The sequence below is a fragment of the Mus caroli genome, unplaced genomic scaffold (assembly GCF_978045245.1).
Source record: "Mus caroli unplaced genomic scaffold, Mus_caroli_1 scaffold_1, whole genome shotgun sequence".
NCBI classification, from domain to species: Eukaryota; Metazoa; Chordata; class Mammalia; order Rodentia; family Muridae; genus Mus; species Mus caroli.
In genome coordinates, this window is record NW_028227256.1 from 12769553 (window position 1) to 12793940 (window position 24388).

At 39.5% G+C, this 24388-nt stretch overlaps 1 protein-coding gene across 3 annotated transcripts in view; it reads left to right on the plus strand.

Annotated features, from left to right (window-relative positions):
- The first annotated feature begins 700 nt into the window (after window positions 1-700).
- The window catches only part of Terf1 (telomeric repeat binding factor 1), a 58664-nt gene continuing 34976 nt past the window's right edge, over window positions 701-24388 (plus strand). For all 3 annotated transcript variants that reach the window (XR_015046707.1, XR_015046706.1, XM_021162811.2), the window contains exons 1-6: window positions 701-1001; window positions 2715-2810; window positions 8492-8613; window positions 11229-11315; window positions 14826-14975; window positions 15517-15629. Coding sequence is in view for 1 of the 3 variants with exons in the window: in XM_021162811.2 (XP_021018470.1) it covers window positions 719-1001; window positions 2715-2810; window positions 8492-8613; window positions 11229-11315; window positions 14826-14975; window positions 15517-15629 (851 nt within the window). In the remaining 2 variants the exon portion in view is untranslated. The remainder of the gene's footprint in view (window positions 1002-2714; window positions 2811-8491; window positions 8614-11228; window positions 11316-14825; window positions 14976-15516; window positions 15630-24388) is intronic.

Sequence of the window (24388 nt, forward strand, 5' to 3'; positions counted from 1 at the left end):
CCTGCTCTAGAGCCTGGTGGAAATATGCCCTCATGGTCAAGGCAAACATTGCACAGTAGTAGTGATCAAAATGTGGTCCTGGGACTAACAGTCTCAGCATCCGTGGGGAACCGACTAGACTTGCAAATTCCAGGGTCAGCACCATCCTACCCGCTCACCCCAGGCAGAACTTAAGTGAAAAATCAGAGCCCAGCAATTTCATCTTTAATAACCCCGGATTTCAATAAAATGAACACATAGGGTAGAAAGACACTCAGTGTGACTACAAGTGTAACAGGGCTAAATGCTCATGTTTATGGAAACAAGTTAAAATTTCTGGTGCTGCTGCTGCCATAAGGCTCAAGTGCTCCAGGCTGGCCTAGACTCTATAGTTGAAGATGGTCCTAATTCCTAATCTTCCTGTCTCCACCTCCTGAGTGCTGCTGGGATTATAGACGCGCAGTGCCATGCAGTCAAAAACCTCTCCGTTTTAACTACCCTGACTGTTTCCAGCGCTGATTGCATTTTTAAAAAAGTATCTTAGCCTACCATCCAGAAGCTACACTATCCAAAACGGCTGGCCTTAGATTGACAAGGAATTTAGCAGGCCTCAGCCAATCGGAAGCCAAGCTCCAGCCACTAGCCCATCCTAGCGATGCGATTGGCTGACTTCCACGCCCATCGCGAGCAAATCAACGCACGGCGCCAGCTGAGGCACTACGAGCGCTTTCGGTTTAACATGGCGGAGACCGTCTCCTCAGCGGCCCGGGACGCGCAGAGCCGTGAGGGCTGGACAGATTCGGATTCTCCAGAGCAGGAGACCGAGGTTGTCGACGACGCGGAGCTGCTCCAGTGCCAGATGCAGCTGGGGACCCCGAGAGAGGTGGAGAACGCGGAGCTTGTGGCTGAGGTGGAGGCCGTGGCTGCGGGCTGGATGCTCGACTTCCTCTGCCTGTCCCTGTGCCGAGCCTTCCGCGACGGCCGCTCCGAGGACTTTCGTCGTACTCGTGACAGCGCCGAGGGTGAGTGCGGGCTCCCGGGCCGGAGGCGGCGCCGCGGCCGAGACCTGCTTTCCCCGCACATACCGGGGCGGGATCCCAGGCGAGAGACCGCGCGAAACCGGCCGCTTCCTGTTTGCTGGAAGTCCTGGCTCCCGCCCTCACGCCTTCCGCGTCCCCTGGACAGAATGTTTGTTTGTTTGTTTGTTTGTTTGTTTTAAAGGGAGGCAGCCCAGTTGCTGCCCCCTCCTTCTGTAGCCAAACTCTATCAGATGAATATTGACACTTTTAAGAAGTGGCGGGATGCGGGTGCCAAGGGAAGCAGTACAAGCTTGTCAATGCTTATCTTGCAAGCCAGGGAACCTGCGTTTGATCCCCAGAACCTATGCAAAACAGTTTAATACACGCATACTTAAAGCACTGGGAAGACCGGTGGCTAGGGCTCACTGACCCCTGGCCCAACCCAATTTGGCAAGCTTTAGGCTAGTGGAAGGCCAAAAACAAAGGTCTGGGGAGGAAGGGAGAGATGTGGCAAATTTTTATACTCCAGGGGATCAAATTTCCTCTTTTGGCCTCAACGGGCACTGTATACACATGTTACACAGACAGACATGCAGGTAAAATACCCAAACCCATAAAATAAAAGTAAATCAATCTTGTGTTTAAATGTTTAAAAAGTTTGACAGTGCCTGAAAACTCGGACCCAAGTTTGTCTTCTGGCCTATGTGTTGGTGAGAGAGATCCAGGAATATGGTTGGCTTACCAGTGTACATATTCACTGCCAAGTGTATCTTTGTGTTTGTTCAAACACGCCTTTAATCCCAGCACTCCGGAGGCAGAGGCAGGCGGATTTCTGAGTTCCAGGCAGCCTGGTCTACAAAGTGAGTGCCAGGACAGCCAGGGCTATACAGAGAAACCCTGACTCGAAAACCCAAACAAACAAACAAACAAACAAAGAAATAAATGTTTTAAAGTTGATTATGAATTGAACAAGTTGAATGGAAACCTTTACATATGTATACTATTTCCTAAAATAAAAAGAACTTCATGGTATAAACTGCAAAGTAGTGATTTGATACATTTTATAATTTAGGTGTGAATTTGGTAAAAACAATTTTGAGTATCTGTTTCACATTTGAGTTATGGTTTGTTAGAACAGTAATATTAAAACTTTTTTTAGATTTTTTAAAAAATTAATTCGAATCTACAGTTCTAAATTTATGATCAGTTTTTGTTGAGTATTATATTAGGGTTCTCTTGAGTAACAACTTTTTAAGAATCCAGTAAGTCTATGATGCTTGATATTACCAGTATATGCCAGAATCCCAAAGTAGACTCCACTGTCAGTGAAAGAATGGACTTGTTCCTGAGAGTGGGAGTAAGTGGGGAAAGGGAGAGCGTCCCTCTTCCATGTCCTCCATAAAGGCTTCCACCAGAAGGCGAGGCCCAGATTGGAGGTGAGTTGTTCCTCCTCAAAAGATCTGGATTAAAGGTTTGTCCCCCCTTCAAAGTCCCAAGTAGAAGCCGATCTTCCCACTTCAGGTGATCTAGGTAAGCAAAATAACTCTCAGATGTACCCAGCCATTTTTAGGTTGTAGTTTATGGGTAGTCAAGTTGAGAACTAAGAATAGCCATTACTGTTTATAAACTAGTATTTAACACTGTATTGTGCCTACACAGTAGGTGTACTAGTTTGTGATAATATTTTAATAAAAGGTTTTTAAAATTTTTTTTTAGCTATTATTCATGGACTACACAGACTTACAGCTTACCAATTGAAAACTGTGTATATATGTCAGTTTTTGACAAGAGTTGCAGCTGGAAAGGCCCTTGGTAAGTATAAATTTTTTATTTTATATTTAGAAATCTTTTAACTTATTTATGAATATAACACATGGGAAACTGATAATCATAATTTCCTGTTTTACAGGTTGAGAAAGTTTGCCTATCTGCATCTGTCATACACATAAGCATATCTAAAGCAAGCAAATATAATTTTATCTTTCTAGAACAGTGACTCTCAAACTTTCGCCTGCCTCAGATTATGTTTTAAAGAGTGTCTTAAAACAGTCGAGTCATTCTGTCTCACTATGAATTTAGCTCCCAGGTGATTCAGTTGTAGTTAGTGGGAGGACTACATTTTATAGACTGCTGGACATTCAGGTGAAGTTTTCTTATATAGCTTAGTAAAGGCAGCTATTTAAACGTGATGCTGGTCCTTATACAGAAAAACATGGTTTGTAGCTGTAATCTGTGTCCCTTATTTCCATGGTTCATTTTAGATTGTAATGAGCAACTTTATTTATTTTATCAATCATGACTCATATTTACAACATGGTCATTTAATGGGCTGTTTTGTAAAAATAATTCCATTGTTTTTTATAATTTACAAAATACTTTCCCAACAATACTTGCTGGTGAGCAGTACTGACATGAAACTGCTTAGTTATTTAAACTCCCAGAATATTAGTACCATACTAAACCATACCCTGGCCATGGAGCCTGTTTTATTTGGAGACTGAAATTAGGAGCTTGTCTGACATTATTCCTGGAAAAATGAACACTCTCCCCACAGTATGGGAACCCATGACAAACCAAAGCACTACTGCCACCAGTCTCTGAGTTGGTGTAGTTATCTACAGGGCCTTGGGTAACTCCAAATGATCCAAAGCTCACACCAGCATGAGTGGCAGCTCAGCCAAGCTGGAGCCTTGGAGCTTTCTGGATAACTTGGGTCTTCTGAGTTGTTCATTTCCTGAGTCTTTATACACTTCCTTCTAGGGTAGAATGTTGGAATTAAGAAAAAACTGTTACACAGCAGGGCTAGAGTAGATGCAAAAGAGAGGGCCTGTGGCTGAAAAAGATAATAGGCCGGTATGTACATCATTAGAAAATTGAAGGCCATAACTTACAGTGTTATAGTTAATGGGGTGGTTTTGTAAATGAGAATATTCTAAATGCCTAGCAATGCTTTACATAGTTACTCCTTATGTCTTAATTTCTTTCCAGGAAATCTTCTCTTCAAAACAAGGATAAAAACATTATGAGTAACCCTGTGGTTGGTTTGTTTTGTTTGTTCCTTTGTACAGAGACAGGGATTGAACACAGGGTCTTGTTAGACACATATCCTAAACGCATGGCTTAATCTTTAAATGTACTAAGATTCTGTTTTAAATATGTATCTTAGGAAAATCCCTAGGATCAGCTAGAAAGAATCAATGTTTTAACGTGATTGACTTGAAAAAGATAGTAGTTAAAGTTTAGGGGGTTTTTGGTTTGTTGTTTTGTTTGTTTGTTTTATTATTATATGTAAGTACACTGTAGCTGTCTTCAGACACACCAGAAGAGGGAGTCATATCTTTTTATGGATGGTTGTGAGCCACCATGTGGTTGCTGGGATTTGAACTCAGGACCTTCGGTAGAGCAGTCAGTGCTCTTAACCACTGAGCCATCTCACCTGTTTTGTTTGTTTTACAGTGTTATGTATCTTGGGCTTTTGACTTGCCAGGTGAATGTGCTATCATCCAGCTATAGCCCCATAGAATTTCAGAATATATAATCTTTCTGTGATTACTTTATAGTAGTACTTCCCACTAGAAATTCGGTCTATGTTTGAAATTTACAATGTTTTAGTTGTTAAATTAAGACAACTAAAAGGAAATACAATTAATTGTAATGATATCTTATTTACTAACTCAGTAATCCAATATTTTTAAAATATGCCAAGTGATATAGAAAAAGTTGAGATGTCTTATTTTTGTAGTAAGTTTATGATAAAGCCTATCTGTCTGGATTAGTCACATTGTGACTGCTAAGTGCTTATACGTAGCTAGTGGGTGCCATGTTGACTTCAGTCTCCAGCCCCACAGAGCTATAAAATGCAACAGTATCTCAAGGGGAAAATATCTTTATAGCAGGTTTCTCATCTCAAAAGACTTACTTTTAGGTGCCCCAAGCTGCCCAGAATCTCATAGTCCTTCTGCCACAGCTCCGAAGCACAGGGGTTTACAGGTGTGTGCCACCAAGCATGACTCTTAATTTCGTAAAACTGAGACTAGGAGTGTCCAGGCCTCCTACAGAACTTAGCTGATGCCCTGTAGGGAAAGGCCAGTTGTGTGTTTTGAATTTCTTTCGTTTTCCAGTTCATCAACCTCATGATAAGGAAACAATCAGCTTTTCTTATTTTTCCGTTCCCCTGTAAAATTCTGCCTACTTTACCAGATCTTGAGACACCATCCAAAATAAGACCAGGAAAGGAGTCAGGTGCAAATTAGCAGTTTACCTCCAAGGAGGCTCTCTTCAGAATTTTGTTTTGCCTTGCCTTTGTTCCATGCTTGCTCCTTGTCCTACACAATGTGCTTTGCCACCTGTTTTCTTCGTTAGAGGGAAGATGTTTATGTGACTGATCTCTAGCACATTGCTCCTTCTGTTTACTATTGCTTTCCTATTGCTTTTGCTATTTGAGGACTTTGGCTTTTCCACATAAATTTTAGTGATTTTTTTCCCAGTTCTATGAAAAATCTAAGTGGTATTTTGATTGATTGCAGCGAATCTGTAGATCACTTTCATAAAAATAGCCATTTTTTACAGTATTCTGTCAATCCCTAAGTATGGGAAGTCTTTTCATCTTCTAGTGTCTTCAACCTTTCAACCTCTTTTGTATCTTAAATTTTTTATTTTATAGATCTTTCCTCTGAGTTAAGTTTATTCCTAGGTACTTTATTTTATCATGAACAAGATTTTTGTTCCTTGTGTCTTTCTCAACAAACTTATTGATACAAGGGAAAGTTACTAAATTTTGCACTTTGATTTTATATATCCTGCTATTTCACTAAATGTATTTATCAAATCTAAGTGTTCCAAGGTGAGTTATTAGGGTCTTTGTGTACAGGATCATGCTGTCTACTGAGATGAACTTTTCTTTGAGACAACCAGTAAGTGGTTTTTAACGGTCCTGGCATCTGCCTCTCCCACTTTATAGCTGTGCCCTTTCCTAGGTTTCTGGGCCTACTTTAGAGCAAGGATGATGATAGCCTGATGACCTTTACCTATTAGTAAGATTTTTTTTTTTTTTTGAGAGAGGGTTTCTCTGTATAGCCCTGGCTGTCCTGGAACTCACTTTGTAGACCAGGCTGGTCTCGAACTCAGAAATCCACCTGCCTCTGCCTCCTGAGTGCTGGGATTAAAGGCATGCGTCACCACCACATGGCTGTAAGAATATCTTTTGTAACTTGTAGAGGAATTTTAATTCAGCAGCATAGCTGCTCTGACAAGAGATCACATCCAAAGATGTTTTAGTCTGTATGATTGAGCCAGCTAGGATGCCGACTGCGTTCTGAATTACAGCTAGAATGCCGACACGTTCTGAATTACTGCTAGAATGCCGACATGTTCTGAATTACAGCTAGGATGCCGACACGTTCTGAATTACAGCTAGAATGCCGACGCGTTCTGAATCACAGCTAGAATGCCGACACGTTCTGAATTACAGTATAATTTGAGTGAAATACAGATACATTCTTTGTGCACACCTCTGTTCCCAAACAGTGAAAGTAAAGTTAGTTTGTAGAAGGAAGTAGCTGTGTTTGAAAGTGAGATCTAATTGGGGGATAGACAAACAGATGAATCCGAGAAAGATTTGACAGAATGAGTCAGGGATAGGATACATCCAACTCTCAAAGGACAGGAAAGAGAGGCAACTTGAAAGAAAGATAGAGGGGGAGGGAGGAGAGGAGAAGCAGTTTTTTTTTTTTTTTTTTAAGATTTATTTATTTATTATATGTAAGTACACTGTAGCTGTCTTCAGACACACCAGAAGAGGGCGTCAGATCTCATTACGGATGGTTGTGAGCCATCATATGGTTGCTGGGATTTGAACTCTGGACCTTCGGAAGAGCAGTTGGGTGCTCTTGCCCACTGAGCCATCTCACCAGCCCCGAGAAGCAGTTTTACTTAGACAGTTTGACAGAAACAGATTGCATAGAGAACAAGCTAGACACAGGTGAAGACAAAATGAGCCAGAGAATGAGAAAGCCAAGAAGAGTAGAGCATACTGCCAATGTTAGTTTGAGGCCAAGCAGAAAAATTCAGTCAGAAGCTAGACTCAAGTCAATCACTTGGAGAGCTTGAGTCAGAACAGCTGAGTTCAACAAGCCAAGAGTTCAGAAAGAACTAGAAAAGGTGAGTGTATTCAGCAGTAAGCCCTCTGAGATGACATCAGGCTAATAAAGATACTTAACAGTATACCTCTGCCTTATTTTCCACCTCAGCTTTCCCACACATTGTCTTTCTATCCTGTGTGGTTTTCTTGGCTATTTTCTCATTATCCGTTTTGTTATTTTCTTTTTAACAGCTCTTTGCTTCATGTATGCACACTGAGTGTTCTACTTCTGAACTGCATCCCTTGGCCATATTCTAAAGCTTAAACAGTTTCCAGATGTATCTAGTTATCCATATGTTTGAAAATTTCAGAATAATTCTGAAGTAGAATAAGCATAGAGAATCACTGGCATAATAACATATTTCTAAGAAAGTACCGGTTATATTGTCTGAATTGCATCATTTATGGATATTCAGATTCCACATGGACAGGAATTGCTTTTATTTATATTTTGTTTGTTTTGAGACAAGGTCTCACCCAGGCTAGGCTTGAATTGTTGGTGATGCTCCTGCCTCAGCCTCTGAAGTGCTGGGATTATAGACTGGAGTCACCATGTACAGTGGTTTCTCTTTGTGTTTGTATCCTAAGTACTTAGAGCAGCTCAGATTATAAATGAGTATTTTTTTTTTAATTTGAAAGATTGGAAATGCCCAAAGAGGCCAACAGAAAATAAAACTTTTTGAAACAGCTATGTAGATGTGCTATTTAGTGGATGAGATTATACCCAGCTTGTTATTTCTCTTGAATATATTTATTTACTGTGTAGTTGCATTGAAATGACCCAAAACAGCTCTGAAACTAGAGTTTTAGAGGAATATAAGTAGTTAGTAGTTCCTGCCCAGAAAATGTAAAATACAGTAAGAGTATTTTTGCCTTTAGGTTACTTAAAATAATAGCTAGACATGGTAGTACATAACTGTGTTCCCAGTACTCTGGAGTCCAGGACCTTGTCTTAAAAAGATATAAATAAATAAAAGATAAAATGGTTTGTTTGTTTGTTTGTGTGTTTGTTTGCCTGGCAGTAGGGGCTCATGCCTCTAATGCCAGCACCCAGAGGGCTGAGGCAGGTGAATCTCTGCATTCAAGCCCAGCATAGACTATATAGAAAGACTTCCAAGATGGCCAGGACTATGAAGAGAAAAAACCCTGTCTCCAAGGAAAAAGAAATTTCTGACTTTTATAATTTCAGTGGGTTTTTTGTTTGTTTGTTTTATTTTAGTGAAAAAATAACTTAGAAAAATCATTTCCCTAAACGGTTGTGTATGGAATGCAGCATGTGCTGGGTAAAATGGAGACAGAATAAACTTTAAGGTTCTACTTAACGCTCAGTTCACTTACTTTTCTGTTTTAAAAGATGCACAGTTTGAAGTTGATGAGCGTATTACACCCTTGGAATCAGCCCTGATGATTTGGAACTCAATTGAAAAGGAACATGACAAACTGCATGAGGAAATAAAGAATTTAATTAAAATTCAGGTATGAGTATTATTTTGTGTATGTTGCTTTGCTAGAATATTGTATCAATTACTTTTCTCATCGATGAGACAAAATACTGAACAAGAAGCAACTAGGGAGGTTGAAGGGATGGCTTAGTGCTTAAGAGCATTTCTGCTCTTTCAGAGGGCCAAAGTTCAGTTCAGCATCCACATTATGAGTTCACAACCACCTGTAACTCAGCTCTCCGTTCTGGTCTCTGCAGGCAGCTGCACCCAGGCATACATCATATACACAGAGATTTATGTACATAACAGACTTCTGAAGAAAGAAATGAAAAAAGTAATGAGAAGAAGAGTTTGTTGTAGCCTGTAGTTTGGGAAGGTGCAGTCTGCGTTTGTGGGAAGGCATAGCTGTAGGAAGATGAAGTGATTGGTCATCTCATGTCCTCAGGAGGACACGGATGGGAGTGTCCACTTAGTCCTTTGTATTCAGCCCGTAACAGAACCCTTGCCAATGGAATGCTGTGCCGATGTGCAGGCTGGTCCTCACTTCTCAGTTAAACCATTCTGGAAATAAGCTAAGTCAGGTAAACTTGAAAATTAATATTAACTGTCACAACATCTAACATCCAAAAAAAGTAACCGGTTAGAGTTGTGCTGTAAACCTTAGGAAAATCTTAAAATCTTTTCTTTTAGAGCATTGCCCCGCGGTTTATAGTCTTCATGTGAGCACCAGGCCGAGAACTTAATGTTTTATATTTAGGTATATGCAACTTCCATGGTACAGGAAACACTACAGCTATTTAAAGATTACAAAGCAAATTTTAAAATGAAGGACTCATGTTCTTCTCTTTTACCTAAAGACTGTAAAGATGGGGTGGGGGTGGAGGATAGCAGGTGCTTTGGCCTGCTTGTTTATTGTGGGGTTTTCACTCTGGTTCTAGGGATTAGACCCAAGGCCTCACACATGCAGTGCATGGATTTTTGTGAATAAGAATATGCAGAATTTTAACCATGCTAAGACAGTTTTAGTAGACTGCTTAAGAATAAGAGACAAAATGGACAGGTAATTGTAGTCAAAGCAAATATGTACTTAGTTCAATAAATGTTTCCTCAGCTTTAGATTTTTGTTATTGTTAAGTTGCACAAGAGAGAGAGAGACCCAAGGTCATTTCTATTTTCCCCACTGTGGTGGTTTAGGTGGTCCTGTGGTGAATTAGGACCTGGAGATAAGACACATTGGGTAGAAAAATGACTGCTGCTTGTAAAAATTCAACTTAGGACAAAGATTTTTCATGTTTTCACAATCTATGGGTCTCTAAGAAACCTGACTTTGTGCCGCAGACCCTCTGGATCCCTTTGTCTGCGTGGAACGGGTCTCTGGGGCAGGTGGGCAAAGCGTCGGAGGAAATGACAGACTGACCAACAGGAGAGAATGTGTAGAATCTGAATGGAATCTGTCAGGTTGAGCATCAAACTTTTTATAGTATAGAAAATACAAGGGTCAGAAGTCACAGCAGGCAAGGTACATTGAAGTTACCAGGTACAAAACAAAGGAATGACTTAAAGGATTTACAGGAGCCAGGTAAGTGTTTACAGTAAAGATAAAGCAGTCCTGCCTAGGGTCAGCTTAGTGACAGGCAAGGATTTCACACTCTAGTGCTATACCTTTGAACCTTGTGAAGGCTAGCACCAGGGGGTTCTGCTCTTGGCAGGCCTCATGAATAATGCAATATCACAACCCCCCTAATTTCCTAGGCCTGGCTAAATTCTTATATGAGTGTAACTTTTAAGTATCTGGAGAATCTCCATTTGTCAGGAGAATATACCAACTTGCTTTTAATATGTAATGTAGCCTGTACTGAAGATTTCTATCTCAGTGAGATTCCCTGGCTCTTTCTGCAGACCAGCTGAGCCACTGGCTCTGTCTATTGTAATGCGTAATTAGTAACCAAATAGGTAACTTCCTTTCTGCATTCCTGCCTGATTTTAAGCTCGGATTTCAAGCTTGCAGGCTACTGGGACCCTGGAACACTATAACAGAATTTAATCTTAAAAGGCATTTATAATAAAATATTAAAAGAGAGCTCGTAGATCCATACACCAAACTAACGCGGGAATAGAGTATGAGTATGAGAATGTCAAAACTCCAGGAGGTGGGGCTTCCTTGAAACTTTTCCTCATTGAGTGCTTACAGACTTTTTCAGCCTGTCAAGCAGACCTGACCAGAGGGCGTGGCAACTTTCTTTACTACACTTGCAGACAGTTCAGAAGTTGACAGTAGCATTTAGTGTATTTCTGTTTTTGCCACACTACTGTACGAGTTTCACATCAGTTCTGTGGCATGTGGGTGTACTGTTTCTATCAGTTAGAGAAATAGGGAAATGAACAGCAGGATCAATAGTCTTTCCCGATAATAAATTGACTTATAATTTATTAACTCTTGCTTTGGGATGTTGAACATGTTGTATATGTGCACAGAGCTAGTGAATTTTTTTAAGACATAATTATTTCATCATTGAAAAATGACTGTCTTTATCAAGTGATGCATAAAATGTTTTAAATGAAGTCTTTCAGACTTAACTTTATGCACTTAGTCAAATAATGGTTGAATATTTAAAAAGCAACCTAAGGTTTGTCTATGTTGTCTTTAAGGCTGTAGCTGTTTGTATGGAAATTGGCAGCTTTAAGGAAGCAGAAGAAGTATTTGAAAGAATATTTGGTGATCCAGAATTTTACACGGTAATTATTTATATTAAAACAATAGAATTTTATGACTTGATATGGGGTGAAGAAAACAGAAAATGGAAGGAGGAAAGGAAAGCTTGACCTAACAGTATATTAAAAAGATTTTTTTTTTTTCCCGGTTTTCGAGACAGGGTTTCTCTGTGTAGCCCTGGCTGTCCTGGAACTCACTCTGTGGACCAGGCTGGCCTTGAACTCAGAAATCTGCCTGCCTCTGCCTCCCAAGTGCTGGGATTAAAGGTGTGCGCCACCACGCCTGGCCAAACACAACTTAAAAGTAAGTCATACCTCATTCTAAAACTATATGATGTAAATGATATGAAATAGTTTAGATTTCTCAGATACTTCCTGCAATAATTTTGCAATTTCCAGTTGTATTTACAATAAACAATATTGAAATCTCTTTGCTGAGCCACTCCCACAATAATACTGATTTCAGTCAGTCAAACAGCTGTGATGCTATTCATGAAAGGTTATAAAAGATGATTACAGATAAAAGAAAATTTGTCTGAAGTAAAAAAAAAAAATCCATTTTAACATTGTAATCAATACAAAAATTTAGTATTTTAGCTACCCTTTTAAAAACCAAGTCTTTATATTTACAGTATGTCCAACTTGATAGTCAACACATTTTGAGGGCTCAGAAGGTACGTAGAGGGCTGGTGACTGCCACATTAGACAACGTAAATATAGAGTGGCCTAACTTATGTATTTCCTATTTGTTTGTTTGTTTGTATTACTGTATTGTTGAGATAAAATGTGGTTCAGTAGCCAATTTTAACCTCAGAACTCAAGATCATTTTGCCTTTACCACTTAATACTAGGATTGTAGACATGTATACTGGGTGGGCCTGTCCCCATTTTCTATACCTTTTCCCTTTTTCTTTCCCTTTCCTTTTCTTTCTTTGAGATGGGATCTCAAGACTGTGTCACCACACCCAGCTGGAGTTTGTGATATGATCATTTGCAGTTTGTGTCTGTGTATATTAATACAATCAACAGCCCTCGCGTTGTTAAAATAGTTAAAACACTGTTAAAAATAGTGTTATTGGAGTAAATTAAACATCTTCAAGGAAAGAAAAAATATTTGTAGTTAATTTTTTACTGAGTATCTATACATATAGATGAATATAGTATGTCCAAAGTATGTAAGTAGATATGTTTGCACCAGGGAACACAGTTGTGTAAGCAGACCCTACATCAGGAAATAACCCAGCTCAGAATATAGCTCTATAGGATTTGTCTAACATACAAAGATCAGCCAGGCATGGTATAGTACATGCCTGTAATCCAGCACGCAAGCGTGGGGGTCGGGGAACCTTGGAAGGTAATATCCTTAGTTAAAGACTAGCTTGGCTATAGTCAGATCTTTTTCCAAAACCTAGAACCTCCTCCAATCTTCCAGTCAGTTGAGGAAATGGCTGTCTTCTCCAGGGTAACCCCTAAGCAGCTTGTACCACTAAGGATTTGTTTATAGTGGGATCATGCCAGGTGTGCTTTGGAGCAGAATTCCTGGGTGAGTGAGTAGACCTAGTCATGTGTGGTACTTATTTGCTGTTCACTTCTCAAGTAACAGTCGCTGAGTTTTAGCAGGCACTGCCAGTACTTTTCCAGAAGAGTTAACAGCACTTGTTCTGTAGACTTTGCTTGTGGTTTTCAATTCAGCTTTCCTGGTAAATACATAGTTCTATCATACTTGGTTTACCTGAAAACTATTGAAGGCAGAATGTCACTTGATATGTTAGTAAATACAGTTGAGGGGGTATTTGGCTTAATTAATAACTGACTTAGCCTAATTGAGTAGGTTATGGTTTAGGTAAAGCATTATCTGATTTGACCCTTCTCTAAGGGTATAATTCTCCCCCGACCCCTGAAATTTCAGCTGAGAGCCAGATGATTTTGTTGAGTTTTCTACCCATATATTTTCTTCTTAGTATTAGTAGATTAATGAAAACTCTACCCCACTTCTGTCTCATAAGAGGAAAACTTATGGCCAATAAACACTAAACACTTAGGAGACAGTATTCAAATTCCCTAATATTGGCATAATCGGTGGGACTTTACCAACCCACTCATTGAACTATTTGCCATATTCTCAGACCAGCACCAATTTCTATTGATTGGGACATCAACAATTGACTCAAAAGCTGGCAGAGTGCTTAGACAGTTTAGACACCTGCATATCTTCCTCTCTGGGGTATAAATTGATGGGTTAGAGAGACTTAGTAAAATATGCATGCACACATCCCAGCAAGTCTCATTTCTAGGTAGACAGACAAGAGAGAAAACACAGATTTTTTTTTTTTTAAAGATTTATTTATTATATGTAAGTTCACTATAGCTATCTTCAGACACTCCAGAAGAGGGAGCCAGATCTCGTTACGGATGGTTGTGAGCCACCATGTGGTTGCTGGGATTTGAACTCTGGACCTTCGGAAGAGCAGTCGGGTCCTCTTACCCACTGAGCCATCTCACCAGCCCGAAAACACAGATCTTATTGAGACAATTAGTTTAAGATCAAGCTTACAGGTTCTGTTCAAGTTCTATCGTATTCACTGCTTATCCAGTGTTCAGACAACTACTAGTGAAGGAAAACCTATATTGAGCAAAAAAATAGTAAGAGAAAATGCTTGAGAATTGCAGTAATAGCAGCTAAGTTTCTCAAGCAGCTAAATAAACAAGTGATGATTGATCAGGATACTAGACAGTGGTACGAGTGACTTTTTCTATATGTTAACAAAGAATTGCTAAGAATATAGAAATGAGGAAAATATAGCAAGTTTTAGGGGGTAGGGGGGAAACCACTCTTTACACAAATGATACCATTTGTATAAAACCAAAGCTACAAAACTTCAGGGACGGTGCCACAAAGTAAAGTACTTGCTATGCAAAAGCATGAGGACCTGAACTTAGGTTCCTAACATACAGACATGGTGGCAGAAACCTATAATCCCAGGGTTAGTGATGCATGCAGAGATCAGCACACATATACACCCAAAATAGGTAAATAAAATTAAAACTGTAGTAAACAGTACTATATTGCTTATAGACATAAATATACAAGTATAGAGAGATTTATTTTTGGGGAGGTGGCAAGACTGGAAGTGGAGCCCAAGGCATTGTTTAGATTAGACAAGCTATATACATCCCTTCAGCCCTGAAGAGTTTGTAAAGATAGTAAATTCTGAATTTTGAATAATACTTATAAGTGAGGACAAAGAGTGGGATCAGATTACAGGCATAAATAGGCTTTAGCCATATTGATAATGTTTTGCTTTTAAACTGGGTAGTAGACAATTATGTTTATAATCTGTTTCTTCCTATGTGTCTGAAACAAAATGTAGGGGTATTAAAGAAGACAATACGTGCCTCTTTTAAAGCAGAATTACAATTCTTAATTGTATCTCTATTAGTTTATTTTTACAAAATAATTGTTTTTCAATTAAATATATATTTATAGGAAATGAGATTTGTGTTTTATATGAATACATTTCTGTTGTTTTTTAGCCTTTAGAAAGGAAATTACTTAAGATAATCTCTCAGAAGGATGTGTTCCACTCCCTTTTCCAACACTTCAGCTATAACTACATGATGGAGAAAATCCAGAGTTATGTGGATTATGTGTTAAATGAAAAATCATCAAGTTTTCTAATGAAGGTACACATGTTATCTCAAGGACAGAGTAATTGTTATAACAAAGAGTACTCAAGTATTTTTAAGAGAAAGTCTTAAAATCTAATCCAAATTTTAAATTAATGGGTTATTAAAGTGGCTATTTTCATTAATTTGAGGTGATTTTACTTCAAAATAATTAGGTGTGTACATGAATAAGTACACATGTGGGTGTGTGCCAGGAGAGGGCATCACATTCCTTGCACCAGTTGTGAGCCGCCTGGGAACTAAACTCTGATCCTCAACAAAAAAAGCCCTGAATCCAGCCACTAAAATTTTATTTTAAATTGTCTAGAGAGCATTGTATCTATCAAATATATTTGCAAGAGAATAAAACCTCCATAATGCTTATAAACCAAGCAATAGTAATGGAGTTCCAAGTATTGTCAAAATCATGAAAATAATTTGGTACCTTCTGTTGACCCGTGAACAGATGATTCTGCTGCATCTAGACTGTGTGCTACTTGTGTAAAATGCCTAATTCGTTCTTTTTTCCCTCACCCGCTTCATAATCAACCTTTTTAAGGCAGCAACAAAAGTAGTGGAAAATGAGAAAGCAAGGACACAAACGTCTAATGATAGGCCAGATGCCACCAACACTGGAATGGACACTGAAGTTGATTTGAATAAAGGGAAAAGGTTTGTATGCTCTTGATGTTTGGCTTGTTTTAGGAATATTATGTCTTTAACATAAGTGATGCTACTAAGCCATTATTAAAAGTAATAATTGAGTAACTGATGTGATCTCTAATTGATCGTTTGAATATTTGAAATACTATAGAGTTTTTTATGACTTACACGAGTTAGATGTTAATGTAGGGAGTGCAAAACTGTTAGTTTAATGTGTATAAATTTACTTACTAATTTTAGTGAAGGTGTGCATAGGAAATGAGGTTGAAATTGGAAGCCTGGTTCATTTGCCTCTTATTTGACCTCAGATCTCACTAAGTTATTTTGGTATTTTAAGATATTGTTCTCCATATTTTCAAGCATATTATGCACTACTCAAAAAAACAAAAACCATTGGCCCCAGTGCTGCAGGACGTGCACTAGTTGGTCCTATCTGCTGTAAGGCTTAGTTAATCTCAGGTTGTCTGAAAATGTCACACATTTTCAACGCTGGTTTTTACTTTTGGATTTTGCTTGACCAGCATCCTTAGCTGGGAGTTGAGCTTGTTTGGTTTTGTTTTATTCTTTTGAACAGCTTTTTATGTAACTTCATCTGGCCTTAATCAGACATTCACTGTCACTGCGACAGACTTTAAAGAGATCCCGATCCCCCTGCCTCCACCATCTTAGTGCTACATTCATAAGTATATGTCACCACACCTAGCTGAGGCGTAGAAGGAAGAGGAGTGTCAGAGAACAACCTTGTGGGCGTTGGCTCTCTTTTCTCTCAGAGATGGAATTTTGGTAGTCAAACTTGGCAGCAAACAGTAACCTTTACCCACTCAGCCATGTCTCAGTTCACCAAGGGTAAAATGTTTACTTCTGTCTCATAAGCTAACCCTATTGAAGAAGATAATAAGATTTGACCATGAAAATTCTTTATTAATTGGCATGTACGTGAGTGCATGCTTCTGTGTGCCATAGCTCATGTGTAAAGGTTAGAGGATGGTAAGTAGTTGGTGCTTCCTTCAAGGATGGATTCTGGGAAGTGAAAAGAAGTCATCAGATGTCAGAGTAAGTGCATTTACCCACTGAGCCATCTTGTCAACTCAAGATTTCTTCTGTTTAACCCGTGATAGATTCTTTTTGTTATACACTTAACTGAAGACTAGGTGGTTAGAACCTTGTGTTCTCTGGATAGATGGATTTGGTAGCCCACATAATACTTAAAGTTCCAAGGATGCTATCTTAACTATATTTAAAGGTAGTAGTTGGACCCCTAGTTAGATAAACACACTTCATTGTAACCCCTTAGGACTAGGGCTCAATTGTTTGAGAATCTTCCCTCCTTTTGTTCCTTTGTATCCAGGGACAGTTTGCTCCTCATTCATCTCAAAGGTATATTGAAGTCCTGTTTTGTCATTGACAAACAACCCATTTTGAGAATTAAGTATCTCATTTTGGCTTTGGTATTTTTTGTTTGAAGCCATCTTGCTCAATGTAGTAGTGTTATATAATAGAATTAAAACTTGGATCATGATTCTTAGAGATAATATTTCCTGTGGTCTCTCCTTACAAAGCACCACTCTTGTGTTTAAGAGGCTCTCCTGGGTACAGATACAGTGCAGAGTGTAAAGTAGAAACCTCAAGTTCCCATCTGCTTCTTTATACTGTGGCTCTCCTTATCTTTATACATCCAACTGTCTTTCCATTTCTGAAATACTCCTGATGATTTATATCCAAGATTATAATATGCTTTGACCACACAAGTACATCCTTAAAGTAAGGTCTAGGATTGACTTTTGCAAAAGTAAATGCTTAGATTTCTTCCCAACTTAAAACTTTTTTTTTTTAAAGATTTATTTATTTATTATTATATGTAAGTACACTGTCTTCAGACACACCAGAAGAAGGCGTCAGACCTCATTACGGATGGTTGTGAGCCACCATCCGTGGTTGCTGGGATTTGAACTCTGGACCTTCGGAAGAGCAGTTGGGTGCTCTTACACACTGAGCCATCTCACCAGCCCCCAACTTAAAACTTTTACTTCATAGTAGTAGAGATTGAACTCAGGACAGGACATGAATCTGTTGTTGAAAATAGATTGTTTTTTAATAAAATATATTCTGATTATGGTTTTCCCTATCCCTACTTCCTAGGTCTTCCGCACCTTCCTTTCCATATGGATCCACATCTTTTGATTCTCACATTAGAAAACAAACTGGCATCTATGGAATAATAATACAATGAGATGAATCAAAAACAAAAAAATATGACAAGAAAAAACAAAAAAACTACAGGAAATATATATAGGTGCACAGACACATGTTCCCACACTAAAGAATCAAAAAAAACCAACCAACCAAACAAACAAACAAAAAAAACAACACCAGAAGTCCCAAAGGACCTGTAAGATACAAAAGGCAAGAAAACGCTGATTTAATATTATGAGATAAAGAGCATCCAAAGATGCTGTTGAATTCATTTTGTGTTGGGCTATCTACTACTAGGCATGGGGTCTACCCTTCTAAGTGGCTTAGTAATGGGCCATGTGTCTGTCAGTTTATATGTGCACCAGTCTGGTTTGTCGAGAAGGCCTTGATTCCTTGATGTCCTTTATCACTACTGACTCTTAATACTCTTATACTCTTTTTTTTTTTTTGGTTTTCCAAGACAGGGTTTCTCTGTATGGCCCTGGCTGTCCTGGAACTCACTTTATAGACCAGGCTGGCCTCGAACTCAGAAATCCGCCAGCCTCTGCCTCCCAAGTGCTAGGATTAAAGGTGTGTGCCACCACCGCCGGGCATTTTTTTAGATATTTTCTTTATTTAGATTTCAAATGTTGTCCTGAAACTTCCCTATACCCTCCCACCCCGATAGTCCCCTACCCCCTACCCATCCACTCCCACTTCATGGACTTGGCATTCCCCTATATTGGGGCATATAAAGTTTGCAAGTCCAATGGGCCTCTCTTCCCAATGATGGCCTAGTCAGCCATCTTCTGCTACATATGCAGCTAGAGACATGAGCTCTGGGGGTACTGGTTAGTTCATATTGTTGTTCCACCTATAGGGTGGCAGACCCCTTCAGCTAGCTCCTTGGGTACTTTCTCTAGCTCCTCCATTGGGGGCCCTGTGTTCCATTTAATAGCTGACTGTGAGCATCCACTTCTGTGTTTGCCAGGCACTGGCATAGCCTCACAGGAGACAGCTATATCTGGGTCCTTTCTGCAAAATCTTGCTGGCATATGCAATAGTTTCTGGGTTTGGTGGCTGATTATGGGATGGATCCCCCGGGTGGGACAGTTTCTGGATGGTCCTTTCTTCCTTCTCAGCTCCAAACTTTGTCTCTGTAACTCCTTCCATGGGTATTCTGTTCCCTATTCTAAGGAGGAATGAAGTATCCACATGTTGGTCTTCCTTCTTCTTGATTTTCTTGTGTTTTGCAAATTGTATCTTGGGTATTCTAAGTTTCTGGGCTAATATCCACTTGTCAGTGAGTGCATATCTAGAGAATTCTTTTGTGATTGCTTTACCTCACTAAGAATGATATCCTCCAGATATATCCATTTGCCCAAGAATTTCATAAATTCATTGTTTTTAATAGCTGAGTAGTACTCCATTGTGTAAATGTACCACACTTTCTGTATCCATTTCTCCATCGAGCGGCATCTGGGTTCTTTCCAGCTTTTGGCTATTGTAAATAAGGCTTCTATGAACATAGTGGAGCATGTGTCCTTTTTACCGGTTGGGACATCTTCTGGATATATGCCCAGGAGAGGTATTGCTGGGTCTTCCGGTAGTACTATGTCCAATTTTCTGAGGAACCAGCAGACAGATTTCCAGAGTGGTTGTACAAGCTTGCAATCCCATCAGCAATGGAGGAGTGTTCCTCTTTCTCCCCATCCTAGCCAGCATCTGCAGTCCCCTGAATTTTATATCTTGGCCATTCTGACTGGTGTGAAGTGGAATCTCAAGGTTGTTTTGATTTGCATTTCCCTGATGACTAGGGATGATAAACATTTATTCAGGTGCTTCTCAGCCATTCCGTATTCCTCACTTGAGAATTCTTTGTTTAGCTCTGTACCCCATTTTTAATGGGGTATTTGATTTCTGGAGTCCAGCTTCTTGAGCTCTTTCTATATATTGGATATTAGTCCCCCATCAGATTTATGATAGGTAAAGATCCTTTCCCAATCTGTTGGTGGCCTTTTTGTCTTATTGACAGTGTCTTTTGCCTTACAGAAGCTTTGCAATTTTATGAGGTCCCATTTGTCAATTCTCGATCTTACAGCACAGGCCATTGCTGTTCTGTTTAGGAATTTTCCCCCTGTGCCCATATCTTCGAGTATTTTTCTTACTTTCTCCTCTACAGATTTCAGTGTCTCTGGCTTTATGTGGAGTTCTTTGATCCACTTAGACTTGAGCTTTGTACAGGAGATAAGAATGGATCAATTCACATTCTTCTACATGGTAACTACCAGTTGTGCCAGCACCATTTGTTGAAAATGCTGTCTTTTTTTCACTGGATGGTTTTAGCTCCCTTGTCAAAGATCAAGTGACCATAGGTGTGTGGATTCATTTCTGGGTCTTCATTTCTATTCCATTGATCTACCTGACTGTTGCTGTACCAGTACCATGCAGTTTTTATCACAATTGCTCTGCAGTTAAGCTTAATGTCAGACATAGTGATTCCACCAGAGGTTCTTTTATTGTTGAGAATAGTGTTTGCTATCCTAGGTTTTTTGTTATTCCAGATGAATTTGCAAATTGCCCTTTCTAGCTCAGTGAAGAATTGAGTTGGAATTTTGATGGGGATTGCATTGAATCTGTGGATTGCTTTAGGCAGGATAACCATTTTTACTATATTGATCCTGCCAATCCAAGAGCATGGGAGATCTTTCCATCTTCTAAGATCTTCTTCAGTTTCTTTCATTAGAGACTTGAAGTTCTTATCATACAGATCTTTTACTTCCTTAGAGTCACACCAGGGTATTTTATGTTTGTGACTGTTGTGAAGGGTGTTGTTTTCCTACTTTCTTTCTCAGTCCGTTTATCCTTTGTGTCGAGAAAGGCCATTGGTTTTTTTTTTTTTTTTTTTTTTTTTTTAGTTAATTTCATATCCAGCTACTGCACTGAAGCCATTTATCAGGTTTAGGAGTTCTCTGGTGGAATTTTTAGGGTCACTTATATATACTATCATATCATCTGCAAAAAGTGATATTTTGGGCTGGTGAGATGGCTCAGTGGGTAAGAGCACCCGACTGCTCTTCCGAAGGTCCAGAGTTCAAATCCCAGCAACCACATGGTGGCTCACAACCATCCGTAATGAGATCTGACGCCCTCTTCTGGTGTGTCTGAAGACAGCTACAGTGTACTTACATATAATAATAAATAAATAAATCTTTTAAAAAAAAGTGATATTTTGACTTATTTCCAATTTTTATCCCCTTGATCTCCTTTTGTTGTCGAATTGCTCTGGCTAGAACTTCAAGTACTATATTGAATAGGTAGAGAGAAAGTGGGCAGCCTTGTCTAGTCCCTGATTTTAGTGGGATTGCTTCAAGTTTCTCTCCATTTAGTTTGATGTTGGCTACTGATTTGCTGTAGATTGCTTTCATTATGTTTAGGTATGGGCCTTGAATTCCTGATATTTCCAAGACTTTTATCATGAAGGGGTGTTGGATTTTGTCAAATGCTTTCTCAGCATCTAACGAGATGACCATGTTTTTTGTCTTTGAGTTTGTTTATATAGTGGATTACGTTGATGGATTTCCGTATATTAAACCATCCCTGCATTCCTGGGATGAAGCCTACTTGGTCATGATGGATGATCATTTGATGTGTTCTTGGATTCGGTTTGCAAGGGTTTTATTGAGTATTTTTACATCGATATTCATAAGGGTAATTGGTCTTTGTTGGATCTTTGTATGGTTTAGGTATCAGAGTAATTGTGGCTTCATAGAATGAATTGGGTAGAGTACATTCTGTTCCTATTTTGTGGCATAGTTTGAGAAGAGTTGGAATTAGGTCTTCTTTGAAGGTCTATAGAACTCTGCACTAAACCCATCTGGTCCTGGGCTCTTTTTGGTTGGGAGACTATTGATGACTGCTTCTATTTCTTTAGGATAAAATGTTCTGTAGATATTTGTTAAATCCATTTCTTTCATAACCTCTGTTAGTTTCAATGTGTCTCTGTTTACTTTCTGTTTCCAGAATCTGTCCAATGATGAGAGTGGGGTGTTGAAGTCTCCCACTATTACTGTGTAAAGTGCAATGTGTGCTTTGAGGGTTTTTTTTTTTTTTTTTTTTTTTTTTCCAGACAAGGTTTCTCTGTATAGCCGTGGCTGTCCTGGAGCTCACTTTGTAGACCAGGTTGGCCTCGAACTCAGAAATCCACCTGCCTCTGCCTCCCGAGTGCTGGGATTAAAGGCGTGCGCCACCACGCCCGGCTTGTGCTTTGAGTTTTATTAAAGTTTTCTTTTTTTTTTTTTTTTTTAAGATTTATTTATTTATTATATGTAAGTATACTGCAGCTGTCTTCAGACACTCCAGAAGAGGGCGCCAGATCTCGTTATGGATGGTTGTGAGCCACCATGTGGTTGCTGGGATTTGAACTCTGGACCTTCGGAAGAGCAGTCGGGTGCTCTTACCCACTGAGCCATCTCACCAGCCCCTAAAGCTTTCTTAATGAATGTGGCTGCCCTTGCATTTGGAGCATAGATATTCAAAATTGAGATTTCATCTTGGCAGATTTTACCTCTGAGTATCAGGTGCCCCTACCTGTCTTTTTTGATAACTTTGGGTTGGAAGTCAATTTTATTTGATATTAGAATGGCTACTCCACCTTGTTTCTTCAGACCATTTGCTTGGAAAATTGTTTTCCAGCCTTTCACTCTGAGGTAGTGTCTGTTCTTTTCCCTGAGGTGTGTCTCCTGTAAGCAACAAAATGTTGGGTCCTGTTTGTGTAGCCAGTCTGTTGGTCTATGTCTTTTTATTGGGGAATTGAGTCTATTGATGTTAAGAGAAATTAAAGAAAAGTAATTGTTGTTTCCTGTTATTTTTGTTGTTAAAGTTGGGATTCTCTTCTTGCTGCTATATTCTTTTAGGCTTGTTGAAGGATTACTTTCTTGCTTTTTCTAGGGTGTAGTTTCCGTCCTTGTATTGGTTTTTTTCTGTTATTATCCTTTGAAGGGCTGGATTCGTGGAAAGATATTGTTTGTATTTGGTTTTTGTCATGGAATACTTTGGTTTCTCTATCTATGGTAATTGAGAGTTTGGCTAGGTATAGTAGCCTGGGCTAGCATTTGTGTTCTCTTAGGTTCTGTATAACATCTGTCCAGGATCTTCTGGCTTTCATAGTCTCTGGTGAGAAGTCTGGTGTAATTCTAATAGGTCTGCCTTTATATGTTACTTGTCCTTTTTCCCTTACTGCTTTTAATATTCTATCTTTATTTAGTGTATTTGTTGTTCTGATTATTATGTGTCAGGAAGAATTTCTTTTCTGGTCCAGTCTGTTTGGAGTTCTGTAGGCTTCTTGTATGTATGTTCATGGACATCTCTTTATTTAGGTATAGGAAATTTTCTTCTATAATTTTGTTGAAGATATTTGCTGGCCCTTTAATTTGAAAAATCTTCATTCTCATCTACTCCTATTATCTGTAGGTTTGGTCTTCTCATTGTGTCCTGGATTTCCTGGATGTTTGAGTTAGAATCTTTTTGCATTTTGCATTTTCTTTGATTGTTGTGTCCATGTTTTCTATGGAATCTTCTGCACCTGAGATTTTCTCTTCCATCTCTTGTATTCTGTTGCTGATGCTTGCATCTATGGTTCCTGATTTCTTTCCTAGGGTTTTTATCTCCAACGTTGTCTCACTTTGGGTTTCCTTTATTGTTTCTACTTCCCTTCTTAGGTCTTGGATGGTTTTGTTCAATTCCATCACCTGTTTGGTTGTGTTTCCCTGTAATTCTTTAAGGGATTTTTTGTGTTTCCTCTTTATGGACTTCTACCTGTTTAGCAGTGTTCTCCTGTATTTCTTTAAGTGAGTTATTAATGCCCTTCTTAAAGTCCTCTACCAGCATCATGAGATACGATTTTGATTCCCAGTCTTGCTTTTCAGGTGTATTGGGGTATCCAGGACTGGCTGAGGCGGGAGTGCTGGGTTCTGATGATGGTGAGTGGTCTTGGTTTCTGTTAGTAAGATTCTTACGTTTGCCTTTCCATCATCTGGTCATCTCTGGCGTTAGTTGTTATAGTTGTCTCTGGCTGGAGCTTGTTCCTCCTGTGATTCTGTTAGACTCTGTCAGCAGTTCTGGGAGTCCAGCTCTCTTCGAGTCTCTGTGGTCAGAGTAATCTCTGCAGCCTAGCTCTCCTTGCAGGGGAGGTGCACAGAGGTCTGTTGTTCAGACCTGCCTCCTGGCTGAAGATGAAGGCCGGAAACAGGGCCTGTCCCAGTGATGTGTTCTACAGTCTGCACTCTCACCTGCGCAGACTGATATTAGAGGGACCCAGGACACAAGATGGCTCCCTTACCTGTTCAGGCAATCAGAGCCCTCCCAGGTGGATACCTCTCCTCTGCCAGGGAAGGTGCCTAGATATCTGGATCCTGAAACCCGATCTGTCTCAGAAGCTGTGTTGCTTCTGCAGTCCACTTGCTCACCCTCTGCAGTCCGCATAGACTGGTCTCAGAGGGACCGGGCAGACAAGATGGCCTTAATACTCTTTTTCATCCTCTCTTCTACATAGTGCTCTGAGCCCCAATGAGAGGGATTTGATAGAGACATCCCTT